The 17,438-nt window shown below is 38.9% G+C and overlaps 3 protein-coding genes across 6 annotated transcripts; 2 read left to right on the forward strand and 1 right to left on the reverse strand.

Moving 5' to 3' along the window:
- Positions 1-997: 997 nt before the first annotated feature.
- zgc:92606 (uncharacterized protein LOC100000242 homolog) lies at positions 998-5,359 on the forward strand. The gene is made up of 5 exons (XM_067601245.1): positions 998-1,202; positions 2,827-2,916; positions 3,033-3,111; positions 4,156-4,274; positions 4,835-5,359. Exons 2-5 carry the CDS (start codon positions 2,827-2,829, stop codon positions 4,898-4,900), a joined length of 354 nt encoding a protein of 117 aa, XP_067457346.1. The 5' UTR covers positions 998-1,202; the 3' UTR covers positions 4,901-5,359.
- A 393-nt stretch (positions 5,360-5,752) lies between these two features.
- si:dkey-26c10.5 (uncharacterized protein LOC563797 homolog) lies at positions 5,753-10,523 on the forward strand. Of its 4 annotated transcripts, none has more exons than XM_067601241.1 (7): positions 5,753-5,922; positions 6,052-6,174; positions 8,267-8,374; positions 8,674-8,808; positions 9,293-9,444; positions 9,581-9,678; positions 10,015-10,523. In XM_067601241.1, the coding sequence occupies exons 1-7, from the start codon at positions 5,835-5,837 to the stop codon at positions 10,142-10,144; spliced, it is 834 nt and encodes a 277-aa protein (XP_067457342.1). In that variant the 5' UTR covers positions 5,753-5,834; the 3' UTR covers positions 10,145-10,523. The 4 variants fall into 4 exon arrangements, with proteins under 4 accessions (XP_067457342.1, XP_067457343.1, XP_067457345.1 ...); XM_067601242.1 differs by having other exon boundaries at positions 6,055-6,174; XM_067601244.1 differs by lacking the exons at positions 5,753-5,922; positions 6,052-6,174 and adding an exon at positions 7,967-8,186 and having other exon boundaries at positions 8,270-8,374.
- Positions 10,524-10,526: 3 nt separating this feature from the next.
- trpv6 (transient receptor potential cation channel, subfamily V, member 6) lies at positions 10,527-17,054 on the reverse strand. Its single transcript, XM_067601246.1, has 16 exons — positions 16,866-17,054; positions 16,639-16,736; positions 16,425-16,547; positions 15,470-15,610; positions 15,159-15,257; positions 14,835-15,010; positions 14,566-14,712; positions 14,379-14,458; positions 14,148-14,283; positions 13,801-13,887; positions 13,626-13,702; positions 13,371-13,536; positions 13,100-13,166; positions 12,713-12,981; positions 12,500-12,606; positions 10,527-11,061 (listed from the first exon to the last, which is right to left on the reverse strand). Exons 1-16 carry the CDS (start codon positions 16,982-16,984, stop codon positions 10,794-10,796), a joined length of 2,160 nt encoding a protein of 719 aa, XP_067457347.1. The 5' UTR covers positions 16,985-17,054; the 3' UTR covers positions 10,527-10,793.
- Between the last annotated feature and the right edge of the window lie 384 nt (positions 17,055-17,438).

A 17,438-nucleotide genomic window follows, 5' to 3' on the forward strand; every position in this document is an offset into this window, starting at 1 on the left:
TGTAATTCAATTCTTCCTTGTCAAAATGAACATTTCAGATATCCACAATGACATTCTTCCTAGAGCGAATGACGTCACTATTGCCAATCATGTGTATTGGACTTTCAATTTCAGATATCCACAATTACATTTTTGATATCTAGAATGAACAAGATTCAAGATTTAGTTTATTGTCATTTTCTTATATATTTGCATACACAAAAAAACAAAATGCTGTTTCTCCCAGCCCACAGTAGTGCAACAACAACAGAAAGGATGATGATACTGTATATCTAAAAATTCCCTTTAAAAATGATTAAAAACATACAGGAATATCAAGAGAAACAAACTAAAAAACAACAAACAAACAAAACAACGAGCAGTTAAGAGCACAGTGCATTAAAGTGCATTTAGAAAGAAAAGTACATGTCTCAGCTCTGGATATCTGAAATAGAATTCTTACTAGCAAAAACTCCCATTTCAGATGTCTACAGTCCAATTGTTAGTAGCCATAATTCTATTTTCAGATATCCAAAATGAAAAAACATTCCAGATATTCATAACGACATACAGTCGTTTCTTCATTCATAATTTTCAGCAACTGTTGATCCTAATGTTTTATGCAGGTTTGATGTTTTGATGTTAACGTTACTGTAAATCTCCAGAAGCAGGATAATGACCTCTCACTCAGAGACTGTATATAAAAAGACAAGAGTTGTTTACAGAACATAGGGAACGGTGCAGATATTGAAAAAAAGGCATGCACGCTATGCACGTAGCCTGGCTGGGGCGTTACCCTACGCTGGTCTGGCCCAATTTCTACGACCTGTGATTGGTTATATGTGCCATCACTCAAAACTAAGTAACTGGAGTAACTGTAGATTGATAGCAAAAGTTATCCAATGAATGCTTGTAAACCTGCCTTTGCGTCCCTCTGATTGGTCATATTCCGCTGTCAATCTACACACTCATCTCTGATTGGTCAGAAACATGGTGGGAGGGCTGTGCAGTATTTGTTGTTGTTTTCGTTGAGCAGAAAAAAGTAGACCAGTCGACATCTTTACAAATCGATCGTATTCCAGTACGCTATGTCTGTATTTTGAGCTAGAAATTTCCAAGTAAGGGCGTCCTTTTCAGAAACCAGACGACGGGGGACCAGTGGAGCATTTCTGCACTTGTCCTATTTTGAGTGAAACTTGTTTTTTGTGTCTTTTTTTCTAAAGGTACGTTAACAGGGACGTCTTGAGGATCCGTTAGCTGCAGTGGTTAGCGTTACCGTTGTTAGCCAGCACCGTAAACAGCTGATTCTGGACAGTGTCAGCAAAACCTCTCTTTTCATGTTATAGTAGACACATAAAAAGACTGTTTATCCCACCGATTCGTCTAGTTAATGTTCTTTTCTGGATACCAGTCTCGAAAGAAGGCGAGCTAGCTATTAACCCCAGTTACGTTACTGTTGTTGTGGAAAGTGACGTGGCCTTGACGATGACCTGTCAAACCATCGTGAACACAGATACTGGGATTAGTGTTTTCGTTGTCAGCTCCAGTCTGTACCCACTGTACTGTACTGTACTGCCGTTTATTCCACCCACAGCTATAAACAGTTGCACACATTAGTCTGAAAATCATTTTCAACGGGATATTTTGGGGCTCCTGATTTGAAAATATGATTTAGAAAGTCTCCCATTTCTTACACTATGGTCCCAAGGGGTGGGAGATAGTATATGCAGTTTTGTATTGCGATATTGATATATATAGAGTAACATTTTCAGGGAATTTAATCGATAAACTAGTTATTAATAATATAACCACATGGAAATATAATCTGATTGATAATTGCATATTTAAACCGACACTGATATCGATATTGTTGAGATGAAAAAAATCCTGGCGGTTAGTTGCTTTTTTTGTTACAGAAACACATAACATAAATATATTTTATAATTATAAGCTTTGTGACCATCATATTTATCAAGTAGGACATAAAAATTACTACAACAAACTACCTCAAATATATTTTTGGCATTTCTGCACTGATATACATACACTGATAGCGATATATTTAGAGCTGCAACTAACTATTATTTTCATTATGGATTAATGTGCCGGCTATTTTTTCCATCAGTTAGTCCTTACACTATCAGAAAATTGTGAATAATTGTCCACAACCCAAAGAAGTTTAGTTGACTATCATAGAGGACAAAAGAAACCAGAAAATACCCACATTGAAGAGCCTGGAGCCAGAGAATTATAGCTTTTTTTTCTTAAAAAGTGACTCAAAGTGACAAATTCATTATCAAAATAGTTAGCAATTAATTATTGGGCAATCAGTTAATCAACTAATTGCTGCAGCTTCGTCTGCATTTAGCTAATATTGGACTAATTCTAGTGGGAATGCTGTTTTTGGTCAATACAATAGATTACATATCTAAAATAATTAAAATACTGTAATTCCAATAAGAATAATATAAAGCAGTCCTGCTCATTACAATTTCTAATTACAACCAGACATATAAAGGGATAGCTACCTTTATAAACAGTAATGCAACATCTCTGATGGCTGACATTGTTATCATCTCACAATACATATTGTCACATCACCCACCCCTAATATCATAGCCTTCATAAAACATTTGATAAAAAGTGCAGAGACTCTATGTAAGCCTGCATCTTGTATTGTAACAATCAGCATTGTGCTCTCCAGGCTATCAATATCACTTGTTGACTGAATGCACTGGTTGGTGAAGTCAGCCAGTGCTCTTTCTCCTTTGTCTAACTGGTAAATAATGCTGTTGTCAAGGACTTCATGTTGTCTTGTGTTGTTTGTTTCCATTGTGTTGTTTGCAGATGGGCAGTCAGTACCAGCGCTCAGTACCTCTAGAGGTGAGGAGAGCGGAGGGAGAGAGAGTTCGGGCCAAACATCCTGACAAGATACCGGTCAGTATGACAACTAGTTTGTTTTTAATAACATTGTTTATTTACTGTTACTGACTTGACTGGATTTGATAGACACAGTCACTGATAATAAACTAACTGATTTATGTTTAACCCAGATCATCGTGGAGAGGGCCCTGAGGTCACGAGCTCCTGAATTGGACAAGAAGAAATACTTAGTGCCCTCAGATTTAACAGGTGAAATATCCCCCCCACACACAAATAAACCCACACTAAAAACAAATCAGCCCAATCTCACAGATTGTTCTGAGAACATAAAGACGGTATAGTGAAGGTGACCCTGTCTAAGATTTCAGCAGATCAATCAGCATCACCCACAGTTTTGTTCCACAGGATAGTTGTGCACTCAATCTTTAGATGCTCTCATAAAATCAAAAACACTGGTATTCTTGAAGAAAAAGGGGCTGGTATCTTCAAACATGTGCAAAACAGCAAACTTCAGGCACTCTTGCGTTGAGGAGCATGTGAAATTAGTTACATGGCTTGGACATGAGAATTGAAAAAAACATTTCAACCTTGGCAGGTCTTCATCAGAGTTTCAAATGAAAAAACAACACCTGAGCCTGATCCTTTGATGCGTTCATTCAAGAGTGTGTTCTTAATTGGGTTATTAGGACAACAGGTGTGAGATAATCACCGTCATTTGGAGATTAGTTCACTTAACCCTCACTGAGTGTGTTTACGTGCACACGAGTTCCCAGTTTTGATCATATTCTAGTTATGGTGTTTACATGGAACATGAGAAACCTGGTTATTTATATCCCTGTTTACATGACAGTGTCCAGCTTTCTGATCAGCTGTGTCCAGTTGTGTATTCATTCCTCTCGATCTCTCAGCCTCTCGTTTCTCTACCAACAGAGATTTGTTGTCAGTTAGAAAAGTTACCTGTGACTTGAACAAGATTAATCCAGGTTTTGGATGGCCAACTAGCACCATGCAAAGCTGGAAGGACAACTTGCTGTCAGTGATGCGGGTGGCAAACTGAGGGTGGCGATAATCTATCAGACAGTTTGCTGCAAAGTTAAAACCTGCAGGATTCACACGGCTTGATTTATTGTGTGTTTTAGTGTCACTGCATCTGTCTCTGGACTGACCAGGTCATCTGTGTCTGACTCATGTTTTCTTCCTCTTCATATGAAAAGAAATGAAACTACTGTTGCGTGATCTTCACTGACCATCACATTATTTTCTCTCCTTCCTTTTTTTTTTTTTTTTTTTTAGTGGGCCAGTTGTGCTTTCTGATCCGTCAGCGTGTGTCTTTGAGACCGGAGGAAGCGCTCTTCTTCTTTGTCAACAACTCCCTTCCTCCATCCAGCTCCCCTCTCTCTGCTGTATATGAGGTAACAGCAACCTTCCACACACACACCTGTTTCCATGAGGATCCTCCCTAACACACACACCATTAATACAAGAACATTTCCCAACATTTGCACATCACTATCCTTTTGTGAAGTTCTGAATAAGTTAGTCCGTTCGCAGCTCTGTAAATGAGTTTCAGCTTACAAACCTTGTTTTCAAAATCCCCCCTCAATACAACATCCCAAAAATGTCTTCACAGCTAGACTTCACTTTTTTTGATCTCAAAAATAGCATGCTGGTAATCATGTGTTAATTTAAGTTAAAAAAAACTGACCAAACAGACATTTTGAAAGTGATATGAATAAACAGGGTCATAGCGGGCTAAAAAAAAAAGTTAGTGTGTATTTTGAAGTTGAAAAAGGCAAGGAATTTTTAAACTGATCAAATGAAGGTATCAGATAATTTTCTCACGCTATCTATCATATCGAAACAGTAGCTCAGTTTCGCTTATTGAGCAGTTTTATGTGGTTAGTATGTGTATCACACGAGTTGCACTTTTCACACTGATTTATGTATTATTCTCTGCTTTGTTCTGTTCCAGGAGCACCACGAAGAGGACTTGTTTCTTTACATGACCTACAGTAATGAGAGCGTGTATGGTGCCTGAGGGAGGATGAAAGACTGGAGAAAGAGAGGAGAAAAGCAAGACCGTCTGAGAAGTGAAGAGTTAAAGGCTGTTTGTAACGCTTCTTGGCATTATTATTCTCTATATTAGTTGTATAAGTAACCACATGGTGGAAGAAAGGCTTAGCACAAGGCAGAAGGGTTTTGTTTTTATCAGTGTTTTGGGGTGAGCATGATGCATTTTAGTACACTTTTCATGATATGTTGATTCCTCAGTTGGTGAAAGAGGAAGAGGTGAAAAGAAAGAATGCATTGTAAAAGGAAGTTGTATTAAATGATTTTGAGCGAGCTCTCCTCATCTTTCTCAGTCATCTGTATTTAATGCAAATATTTTTTTTGTAAATTAATATCATAAACTTTTGTGCCACTTAAAGATGAAAATGCAAAAAAAAAAAATGTGTCTGTGTTCTTTTTTTTTTTTAAATAAAATACCAACATTGCAGTTTTAGATGTCAAAAGAAACGACAGAAGTGAAACAAATATTTGATTGCACTGATTTATACATTATCTTATAATATTTGGCCCCTTTCAGACTGTAGAGATTCACTATTGTAAATTTCAATCAAAAACTTGGTCATCAGACAGGACAATGCATCAGAGACCTTGTTTGCACTTGTGCAGAGTATACATGTGGTTTAGGGGAAGGACAGACGGGAGGAGAATCTTCATGAGGAAGTATTCTGTCCTCAGCGATTGGATGCATCATACATTTACTGGACACTTCTAGTGTTGGGTTTCATGGTTTCAAAACAAACACTCACATCTTGATACTTTTTTTTTTTTCATCTGGTGTATCAGTGGCAAATATTTCTGCATGAGAAAAGGTTACATAACTTCATTGTCACTTGACCACCAACCAGTCCTGAAAGACTTTTCTGGGCAAATCGAGAGTTAGAGGAACAGAAGAAAGAGGAGCCATGGAGATGGAGAAGATCACCGCAGAGAAAGAAAGAAACGTAGAAGATGAAGAAGCAAGTAAAGTGATGCTTGAGGTCAAAACTGAAGGTACAAGAAAATTTAAAAAATAGACCTAAAAAAAAAAAAGTGAATTTATGACGCTTTAAATATTTTTTAGCAAATTCCAGATGGTTTACATTTCTGTTAAAATTTGTTCATATTTTTGTTTGACTTTAGCAGAACCAGAAAAAGAACCAGAAAAAGAACCAGAACCAGAACATTACTCTAAACTACGAAGTACATCTGAGGACGTCTATTCAGAAGCTTATTATGCTGCTTCTCCATTTAAAACAAGACCAGGTACACTTTTATATAAAATGAGTTTGTTCTCTGTTTAATGTGCACCTGAAATGCTCAAAGACGGCACGTTCCAGCATGCCTGCCTCCCTTTGTGAAAAAAAATGTTTTTCATTGATCTTTTGAAACACAATATTGCATTTAAATTGAATATTTAAATTTTTACAGTTTCAATATATTTCCCATATATTCAATTTCAATTTGAAGTGAAATACGTAACATGAGTCTTCCCTGAACTGTTGTCATCATTATGATCTCCATGCAGCTGAGCATGACTAACTGCAGCATGTAAGGAATAGGTGACTCAAATTAAAAAGAAGCAGAAAGCAGAAGCAAAGTTGTGAAAGCATGAAACTGATTTCTTGTAAGTTCTCACCTTAATTATCGTCAGCATTAATATTTACATCAGCATTTTTTTCCAGTAGCCTTAAACAGCTTAAATAATATGTTCAGGTCTGTTTTAACTGTATGAACACAAAAGCAGTGACCTCAAAGGAATTTTACTTATTTTGACCCAATGAAACAACATTTATGCCATCTCCAGATACACTGATTTCAGTTCTTTATTCTCTTTTTTAACTTTTTAGTAATTTTTTTATTCAAACAGACCAATGTTTGCATTTCTCTGATTAACTCATCACTCTGTTGGTTTATAGTACGGAGAATCACAAATTTGAGTCTGAAACTGACTGTTAATACACAAGTAAACACAAGATAGCAACTGGATATAATTTATTTATGTTTAATCCGGCTTTAAAAATGTTTCACTTGATTCATTTTTGTAAGCATGGGAGTAAAACTATATTTCTAATTCATACTCAGTTGATAAACACAAGTTATTCTTCATCTAGGAAGCAAATTCTTCAATTATACATGTGAACACATCTGTAATTTATAAGGTCAAAACAAAGACAAGACTGGAAATAACAATAGGCCTGTTTCACCAAAGACATCACATGTCACAGCACATGTATAAATAATAAGATTAATGACAACTGAATTTAGCTGCTTCGATTTCGGGGTCCTGGTATTGTGCATGCTGGCTCACTGTCACACTGTCATGGCTTTACTGGGACAGAACGGAGCCATTTTCCTACAGTGACAAGCTGCAAAAAAGGCCGTCATAACATAATCCAGTTGGTATGCTGTAGCAATAACATTACTTGCAAGTTGTTGCACTAGACACGGTATTATATTACAGTGTGGATACAGCTGTGTTCAAGTCAATAACACAATTCAACTGAAATATAGCAAAATTCCTTAAACTGTTTGTGTGTTGGTGTTTTGAACAGCAAGCCTTAATTGTGATTAACACACAAAATAAAGTAAATGAAACAAAGGAAGCTGTAGCATCACAAGTAAGCATCAGTTCTTCAACTGGGTATAAAATACCCCAATATAACAATGTAAAATCACCCCTCTGCTTGTAAGAATTAGACTGTACTCAATAAGAAGCATGAGACATATTTTGTTTATATTTCGAAGTTTAATAGGTTTAATCACATATTTAATGTTTCAAACCTGTACCACTGCTACTTGTTGTGTCTTTGAAATGTTTTTGACAGAAGCTCTGATCTAAAATGACCTCAAGAAATGAATCATATCTATTGTTTTGGAGTAAAATGTCTCCATCTGCACAATATCTGTCTGTGTTTCACTCCCACACATGCACACTCTTCTTTAAAGAGAGAGACAGAGGGAGATAAAAGTTTTTTGTAAATTAAAGGACAAGCCGAGCACTGTGCTCCGTGAATATTTTGGGAATCAATGAAGGTCATGTTGCTATGGCTACAAGACTAGGGGCGTCTTAAAACCGCTCTCTGGCAAGCAGTTGTGAGTCAGCAGGAAAAGGGGACTGAGCAAGACACGGTAAACAAGGCTCCTGACAAATCCCAGGACACTTTTCATCATGTACATCAAGTTTTGTCGCAATTATGGCGCGGATAAAAAAGATGAAGCCAATACAAACTTGTCACCTGAGTCCAAGTTATCGGTTGAACTGGAGGGGGAGAAAGGTAGGCCGGAACAGTTTTTACAGACTTGATGGTGGTCTGATACAATATCTCACTAACATGCAGCTGTTGTGTTTCCTCAGCAGGAAGTCAGAATCAGGGAAACGTACGTCTGTACCGTGCAGCATGCATATTCCTGGGCATAATCTGCCTGGTGCTGCTGCTGGTCATTGGTATCCTCTGTCTGAAACGTGAGTATCTGCAGCCACTGATCTGAGTCCAAACCACTAAAGGCTGGATTGTTATTTATAACACCAAACTGGATTATAAAAGGATTGTGAGACTTACTGGCAGTACAGAGACAAGATAATATAGAAGATATGTGCAGGGATCATATTGCAATAAGTGTTTTATTCTAGTAGTCATATAATTTTGCTGTTTTTCTACTCTTTCTCATAACAATAGATGAAACACGAATACAAAGCGTTGCCTGCAGCCTTATGGCGTTGATTTTTCCTCACAACTCCTCCCACTTTGCTCTAATTTCCAGTCCAAACAGGATCCACAGTCTGTGCCGAGACACAGGAAACTACAGCAATAAACAGGCCAACAACTCCCTCATCTGATCAGACGTGCAGCTTCGAGAAGTGCCAGGCTCACATCCAAATGATTCAACCCAACTCAAGTGAGTGTGATGCCAGGTGGAAGACATAAAAATTCCTTCACAAGCCAAGGAAACATTAAAAAAAGGAAAAACTAAAGATACTCTCTCACCATGACCACCAAGTTTTTAGTGATAGTTCTGCTTTCGCTAATGACCAGATTGCTTTTTAAACAGACCTCAGAGGAAGTTGCTCCTTGTGATTGTTTTTTTAGAGAACTGAGAAAAATGTATTTAATTTATACTGGTATGCAGCTGAGTTTAATCTGTCTTATTATTTCCTCTTCTGTGATTCCACACACACACATGTGCACAAAAATTCATTCATGTATACTAAAAATATGGACAAATATTCAAATGAAACCAAAACCATAAGGAAAACCAGAAATAACTGATTGCACAGAATAAATTTTTCTTTTTTTTCCAAAATCATATAAAAGTTTGAGGACTCTTTGTTTTCTTCATTGTATGAGCGTTTTCTGCACTGTGTCTCTCTCTCCTTTTCCAGAACTTGGCTGCCAGCAGTGTGCTAACGGTTGGCTGCATCTGGGCCAATCATGTTTTTACCTGTCCAGATTCAGGCTTAGCTGGGACGAGAGCCAGAGGAACTGCACAGCCAGAGGAGGATCTCTGGCTGTCATCGACAGCCAGAGACTTCAGGTGGCTCTGATCTCATTTAAACTCTGATCCCACTCACTTCCTTCCATTACCTTGTAGTATATCCGTGCAGTTTATAAAAATGACAATGATTTGCACCGTATACTTTTTAAAATGTCAATGCTGCTCTCCCTTCTAGAACTTTCTGACTAAAGAGGGGAAGATGAAATACTGGATTGGACTGAGACGCCAAGAAGCCACATGGACCTGGGTCAGCAACGACGTGCTGAAACAGAGGTGATTCACCAATTGATTTTCTGTCTATGAACTAATCAATTAATGGACTAATCGTCTCAGCTTTAGCTATAAGTTTTAGTTTTTCTGTCTATTATCTCAGGGCAGGAGTTCTGAGGTGTACTGTAGAGTCACTATGAGAGGTCACTGATGTTTTTGTTGCTTTGGTTGTTTTCTTTTTCATGTTTGTGAATTCATATGTGGGATCTTATTGTTTTGTTTGGGATGCAGACTCTAAGAGGGCAGGTCACATATAAATATAAATATTCAGTACTATTCAACACTCTATTGTAATATTGTGTGATTATATTGTCAATATGCTTTTTGTTTTGTTTGCAGTTACTGGGGGGACAATATGCCAGAAGAGGCTTGCGGAATCCTGAACAGCGAAGGCCCACGTGAGAAGAACTGGATGAGAGCTTCCTGCGGATTTTACACCTACTTCATCTGTCAGGTGCAGCTCCAATAGCTGTGACAGTCTCTTTTTTTTAACAGAATAATGAGATAACCAATATTCTGTCAACAAGCATCAACTCTACAATTACATTTCAAATCATGACTTTTTCCACTGCACACTTTAATCAGTAGTATCCTTCAAAGGAAGAAGAATGAAGCTTCTTAGATAAAAGATGTATTATACTCAACACTAGAAGAGTTTTGCAAGATTTTTGTAGGTTGTATTTTCTTACAGCTTTATGTAGCCAACATGTATGTATTCTACTATGTGACTGTTATGCTTATCACAAATCAGAGTACTTCACTCACTTACTGTACGATTCCATATACAACTGCATGACAAATGAAGGCCAGTGAGGTTGTTTTAATAAAGTTTTATTATCATATAAAAATGTTCATGCAACTACTTTATAAGTTGAAAGTCACTTTACTTTAGCTTAGCATACACTACTGCTACATATTTGTATATTGCTATAAAAATAAGGCACTCTTTTCTATAGCATAATACTGCAGGAATAATTGCACCAATGACTATATAGACAAACTGAGCCAATAGTCCTCTTCTTCATTGAAGCTCATCAACACTTAATGTTCATTTTATATGTTCAGGACTGAAGATGAAACAGAGGACACGCTTCATTCACTCTGTGCAGAATCTCATTCTAGACATACTTAATGTCCTGGTCCTCCTCAGGCCTTTCCTGCTCCATTTGCAAACTTAAAGCACTGTGGCGAATCATATGCCAGCCTGACAAAGGCTTTGTGTTGCTAAACCCACTCTTCTTGTGTCTGAGCTTTGGGGTTCCTGAGATCGACCCCTTCGTTGGGTCAGTCTTCTCCATTCCTTCTATTTCCTTTTCATCGTCTTTGGAGAAGGCCTTGATGTATCGCCGCATCTTTTGCATCATGGGGTCGTTTCTGTCCTCAACCCTGCAAAGTGGATAAAGTAAGTCGCTCAGAAAATCACATTTTTGAGTAGAGTGGGACTTTAATTCAAAGAAGATTTACACATCACTAAATTAAGACTGTTGTTATGAGAGTTGAGTTGTTACTAAATATTTACACCTACTAACTGCCAGTTGGTGTGTACGCTAACGCTGGCTGAATGAACCAACAGATAAAGCTAATTTTAGCTTGCTAATATCTGACCCGTTTAAATTGAAGAGTAAAAGAGGTGTAATATAGAATATGGTCAACATATCTGACCTCAAATTTTACATTTCACTGAAAAAACACTCAACACTGAACAAACCTCAAATTGCAAAATTTTATGTCAATAACGTTTGTCTAAATTACCAAAGAACTACAGTTAGCTTAGCATAATCGGATATTTCCCCCTTCCCTCATTGTGAAACACATATTCCCTAAGGTATGCAGATAGAAATAAATCAAAATCACTCCAACATTCACAAAAGATTGGCAGTTAAGTTTATTTTATCTTTTTGCCCTTAAAACTGTTATTTTGGAAGCTATGTTACAGCTTGTGATGCTACAGTGACTTCCTGTTTACATAGTAGGTTGCTTCTTATTGGACCATGCTAGTTTGAAACTAGCTAATAGTCACTAAGAACTTTAAACACAAACTTAAACTTAGTGATGGAGTCCTGATGTTTAATATGAGTTATTTGGTGATGAGGTGTAAGTTAATTTTCGGTGGACCCTCAGCTGTCCTCACTTCAGCCCTTGATCTCTTGGTTTTCATGCATAAATTTGTTGTCATAGGTATGTGCAGGTGATGTAGGAGTGATAATAATAGCACTGCATCAGTAAGAGAGCGAGAGTTGTGCTTCATACTCAGCACAACATGTCTTGTGGCTGCGGCACATTGAGGAATGAGGAGGTTGTGGTCAGTGAACACGTATCTTCCTGTATTATTATTTTCAGTGAAAATAGTAGATCTAAAAATACGTTTCCGTCCAGGGACTGACAGCTAAATATATACTGCTGATATCACAGCATTTCAGATTAGAGCTGCATTTTTTTTAAGAAAAACTGTCCAAATTATCTGATTCCAGCTTCTTAAATTTGAGTATTTTCTGGTTTCTTTTGCCTTCTTTGACAGTAAATTGAATATCTTGTGGTTGTGGACTGTTGGTTTGGACAAAACAGGACATTTGAGGACGTCATATTGAACTCCGGGAAACAGTGATCGACAATTTTCACCATTTGCTGGCATTTTAGGGACCAAACAACTAATTGATTAATCTAGCAAATAATCGACAGGTTAATCGATAATAAAAATAACCGTTAGTTGCAGCCCTACTTCAGATACAGTATAATTATATTTCTGCTATATTTGTGTGTTTTGGGGGGGGATTTATCCTTTAAAGCTTCTGTTTGTGTTTGCGGCACTGCAATACTGTCTTACCGGAGATACCAGCGTTCTCTCAGGCCATAGTTGATCCCACACACCCCGAGCCGAGGCCATAAGCAGCGGGGAAGCCTCCTCTCCAGCATCAGAGTTGTGGCCACCACCTGTGTAACATTATCATAGCTGTAACCATGACACCGCATTGCATGCATTGTAATGAGGAGTGTATGTGTGTTTGTATGGGTGTGCTTTTTTTAAAGTGTTTGTTACCTGAGTTCTCCAGAGCTCGTCCCTCTCCTGGGCCACCCTCCAGTGTGTGTCACTCATCATTGCGATCAGCAGATTTAGCAGAAGGATGTAGGAAACGACAGAGAAGGCGCAGTGCAGCACATGGACGATGGGGGGTGTGATGATGGTGTGGTCCACTGGCAGATCTATGAGGCCCACACTGAGCTCAAACTGGGAGAAGAGGGTGATGGGGAAGGAGCGATATGAAGGGATGGCATCAGGCTCCTGGGTCATATACACCATCCACAGGGCTGAGAGGGAAAAGACAAGTGTGTGAGGGAGTAGGAATGTCTAAATTGTGTTATGTTAACGATTAAGCTTCATGAGGGTTAAATATTTGTAGGCATATGTCACCCAGAATATACTCACAGGTGGAAAAACCAATGAGCACAATGAAACTCAGCCACATAAACTTTGTCAGGTCTCCAAATATAATCTAGGAGGAAATGAGACACAAGATACCTCAGTCTGGAAACCCAAACAGGTGAACCTCAAGAACCAAAACAACCTGCCTCAACAACATATGGGTACAGGTGTGTGTGTGTGACAAACTACTATATCTAGATTACTCATAAGCTCCTGTAGCAGGTACCACTGCGAATATGTCACACATTTAAGTCCAGGTTGAGCTCTCCCCTACCTTCTGTATCATGATGACATAAGGGCCGAGCATTTCAAAACCTCGGGCGAAGAACATGACGTTGCTCCAGCCAAGGACTAAACACAACGCCATCACCTCGGCCTCTCCCTGCACCCCACTGGCTCTGAACACACACAGAAGCACCACCAAGCAGGCGTAGCTGATACTGGTCAAGACACAAACAGCAGAAAGTTTAGAAGCTATTTCAGAGCAGTATCTTTTATTTTATTGCTCATAAGTTCATTCTGTGCTTACAGGATGACATGAAAGGGGCCTCCCAGTGCTGTCTGGCCAAAGTAACGCTTTGCTCCCACTCGCAGTATGTCAGGGATCTGTTAAAAAGAGGGATAAAGCAGGATGTGTGTGTAAAATACACCGTAATGTAACATACAGTATGCATGAAGATGAAGCACTGTTTCATGAAATTGACCTCCAGCAACAGGATGACTAAAGCTCCCAGGACACTGATGATCTCTCCTGCCAGCCGAAGGTTGTCACTGTATGTCACATAACTCTCCTGAGGCACGGGAAGAAGAGATACAGTTTGTATTAATATTAAAAGCATATTATTATTAATCTGTGTGCCATATGCAGGTGCACAATTTGACATTTACACACATATACACATATACACACATATATAGGAACAGATAAAGGTTTTTTGTGTTTTTATTGTACTTGTGTGCTTAGATTTTGATTTTATATGACTTTTTCATGAGGGCTATTTGAATCTGTGTGGTCACTGAAATATCAAATGTATGCAATGTATCCACTCACATCAAGTGTTTTCTGGACTCGGATGGTTTTGTCCATGTCTGAAGTTGTGTAGTTCTCTGGAGCGTCCTTTAGAGGGCGATATACACAGCTCAGTGTGAAGGTCACGATGTACAGGAGATACAGAAGCAGCAGCAGTCTGGCACAAGAAAAGGAGAAAAAAACTCTGTAAAAGAAGTCTAAACATACGTACGGTGCAGATGTTTTACTTTAGACACTGACATCAAACTGTACCTGAAGTAATGCTTTCCATAAAGGTTCCACTTCAGACTAACCAGCTGCCTCACTGGGGTCACCTCCAGTACTCTCCTCGCCTAACGGAGAGAAATCTGATTTAAATTCCTCTCAGCATCTGATCAATCGTAATACTTCTGACACTAGAGTGTGTGATCTCCTCAGATTACTGTATATTGTATTGTACCTCTCTGAGGTGGCTGCCCACGATGAGCTCCAGCACAGACATGTTGTCTGCCCATGAATCGATCTCCGTCAGGTCATACAGGTTAGAGGTCAGGGGTCCCAGACTCCACTGGACTACACGTCTTTTGTTAACAAGGTGCTGAAATGCCTGAGAGAGACAGAAGGAGTCACAGCAGCGAAGATCGGATTAGTGAAATTAATCTGCTCCACTTTTCATGTTGGGTTTTCACTCTGTGTACACCTGTGAGCTCTCCCCCATGCCTCACTCACCACAATGTTTCCCTCTCTGGCAGCCAGTTTAAAAGGTGTAAGGCCACGGTAGTTGGGCACCATGTCAATTGGCACTGAGTGGTCCAGCTCTGCATCGCGTGCCATAATCAGGTCAATAGCCTGGCATGCAATTGTCTTGTGGGGCTGCAGAATCAAAATGTGAAGCACGGTGTTACCTAGATGGAAGACGAGTATTAAGAAAAAAAAAGAGCATAAACATTAGACAAGAAAGAGAAAACAGAAGGCCATTAATAATTCAAACATAAGTCTGATACAAAGATTATAATCATACTGAACTCGCAAGCAAGAGGCAACATTTCTTACCACGGTAATCCTGGACCCTGGTGCTGCCCCCTGCGTCGATCACCATGGTGATAATGTCCTCATTCCCAGTGCACGCAGCAAAAGACAGAATATGCTCACCTGTCAACCAAATGCACATTTTAACAAACACCATCTCTTTATCACATATCACAAAAACATACATTACATTCATTTGGCAGATGCTTACTTTTTTTTTTTTACAAACACGTTCACTAGGAGCACCTTGAGGTTCATTGTCTTGTGTACAAGATCACTACCAGCTGAGTTACAGCAGACTCTCACACATTTTGAGCTCACTCATGCTGACTTACCATAGTAGATGAGTCCTCCTATCCTCTTCCTGAAGTACAGGCCAGTGACTCTCGGTGTGGCCACATCACCCCCACGACTAATGAGGTGATGGACCAGATTGATGTTCTGATTCACCACAGCGATGTGGAGAGGAGTAACACCTGAGACAGAGACAGTAGAAACAGACAGTTTGCACCAGTTCACTGTAAAAGAACCATTTTTAATTTCACTAACTTATTGTGTGTAAGTGACGGTTATGTGCAAACTGATTAGTGTCAATTTTCATATAAATAGTCCTGTTCCTTATGTGCTGAAGAAATGCTGTAACCCATACTTGTGTTTTGTTATGGCTGCACAAACAACATGTGTGCATCAAGTTTCCCACCCTCTCTAATGGTACGTCTGGCTGATGTTAGCTGCTTTTGTGAATGATTCGAATTCAATGTGTTAAAACCTTCACCCATACGGATTCAGAAAGGTTGAAGGGAGTAAAAGTTGAGTGAAAGTTAAAAGTTACGCCAGTTACGCCAAAATCCTCAGTTTTCACTGATAAGTTGAACTTCTGTAATAGAGCTCAACTTTAGCACCTTCAGAATTGTAATAAATGCATTTTTAAAAAACTTTTTCTATGCAAACCTAAATTTCGCTTGTATATAATGCATCATTAGTCTTAAATGCAATTATTCACATGAAATATTTCTTCATTTTCAATTAGTTCTTGTTATTCTGAAAATGAAAATGTGCAATACATCCATATTTGAAGCTAATAAGAGGTCTTATTAACAGAAGTAGTACGAAAACACAAATCAAAATGATCCATTTTTTGCTTCTCTTCAACCTTTTCTTCATCTCTAATATCTTATCTTAGTCTGTCCCCATGTTCTCATGTCTACCTGCAGACAGGAAATCTAATGACTATCATGACTGACAGTGTGAAGTGTGTTTGTGCTCGTGTTTGTGTTTATGTGTGTCAACCTTGGAAGAGCTCGGAGGTCATGGGCTCGTTGATGAGTTCGGGAGCTCCGTCCATCAGAGCCACAGCAGCATCCAGGTTGTCGTTCATCACAGCCACGTGAAGCGCCGTCTCTCCCAGAGCACCTGAATGAGAGGATTACAACTTCTTTACTCACAACAGACTCAACACTACACTGAAATAATTACACAGCATAGTTTAAATTCACAGCCTTACCTCTCTCAAAGATATTAGTGGATGCACAGCTTAGTAGTTTCTTGATGCAACCCACACTGTTGCTTTTAGCCGCATAAAAGAGAGGTATGTCATTCATGCTGAGGGAAGAAAGGCAGAAGAAAAACAACTGATCAAACTGCATGTAATTAATAATTTACTTAGTTGTGGAAAGAAGTGGATAGTGGTGTCTGACGTAATTCATTTCATTCATTTCATTCATTTCTTACAGTTTTGTGTGGAGCAGAAACGTCTCATCCAACATCTCGTTCCATCCTTTCTTGTTTTGAAGGCGAAACCTCAACTGGCTCCACCAATGGTTGAACTCGCTCGGAGCAGATCTCGCCATAGATCGAGACGTTGACACCTGATGTGTGACTGGAAGAAACAAACTGAGGTGAGGTACAGAGAGAAAAGAGAAAAAAAATTGTAGCAGGATTATTTAATCACTTTTTATTTACATACAATGCAATAAAACACATTAACAAAAAAGAAGAAAGTTTCTCAGTCTTACTGTTGAACAAGGAAAGTGCCGCTCCTCAACTAAGGGTGATACTCAGTCATAACACTGTCAAATATGGCAACAACTCCCATATAACGTCCCTGAAGAGAAGTGGAATCCCTGTGGCATCAGCATTATATATGACCCAGCCACGGGGGAGGAGACTTTTGAAAGGGATTGAGAATGAATGGGTGGAGAAGAGGGAGGATGAGTGAACAGCAGACAGGTGAGACAGAGAGAGTGAGCAGGTAATGAGCAAGTAGACTTTCACCACTGGTCAGGAATCCCACAGGGAAAGTGA

The sequence above is a fragment of the Thunnus thynnus genome, chromosome 10 (assembly GCF_963924715.1).
Source record: "Thunnus thynnus chromosome 10, fThuThy2.1, whole genome shotgun sequence".
In the NCBI taxonomy this organism is placed as follows: Eukaryota; Metazoa; Chordata; class Actinopteri; order Scombriformes; family Scombridae; genus Thunnus; species Thunnus thynnus.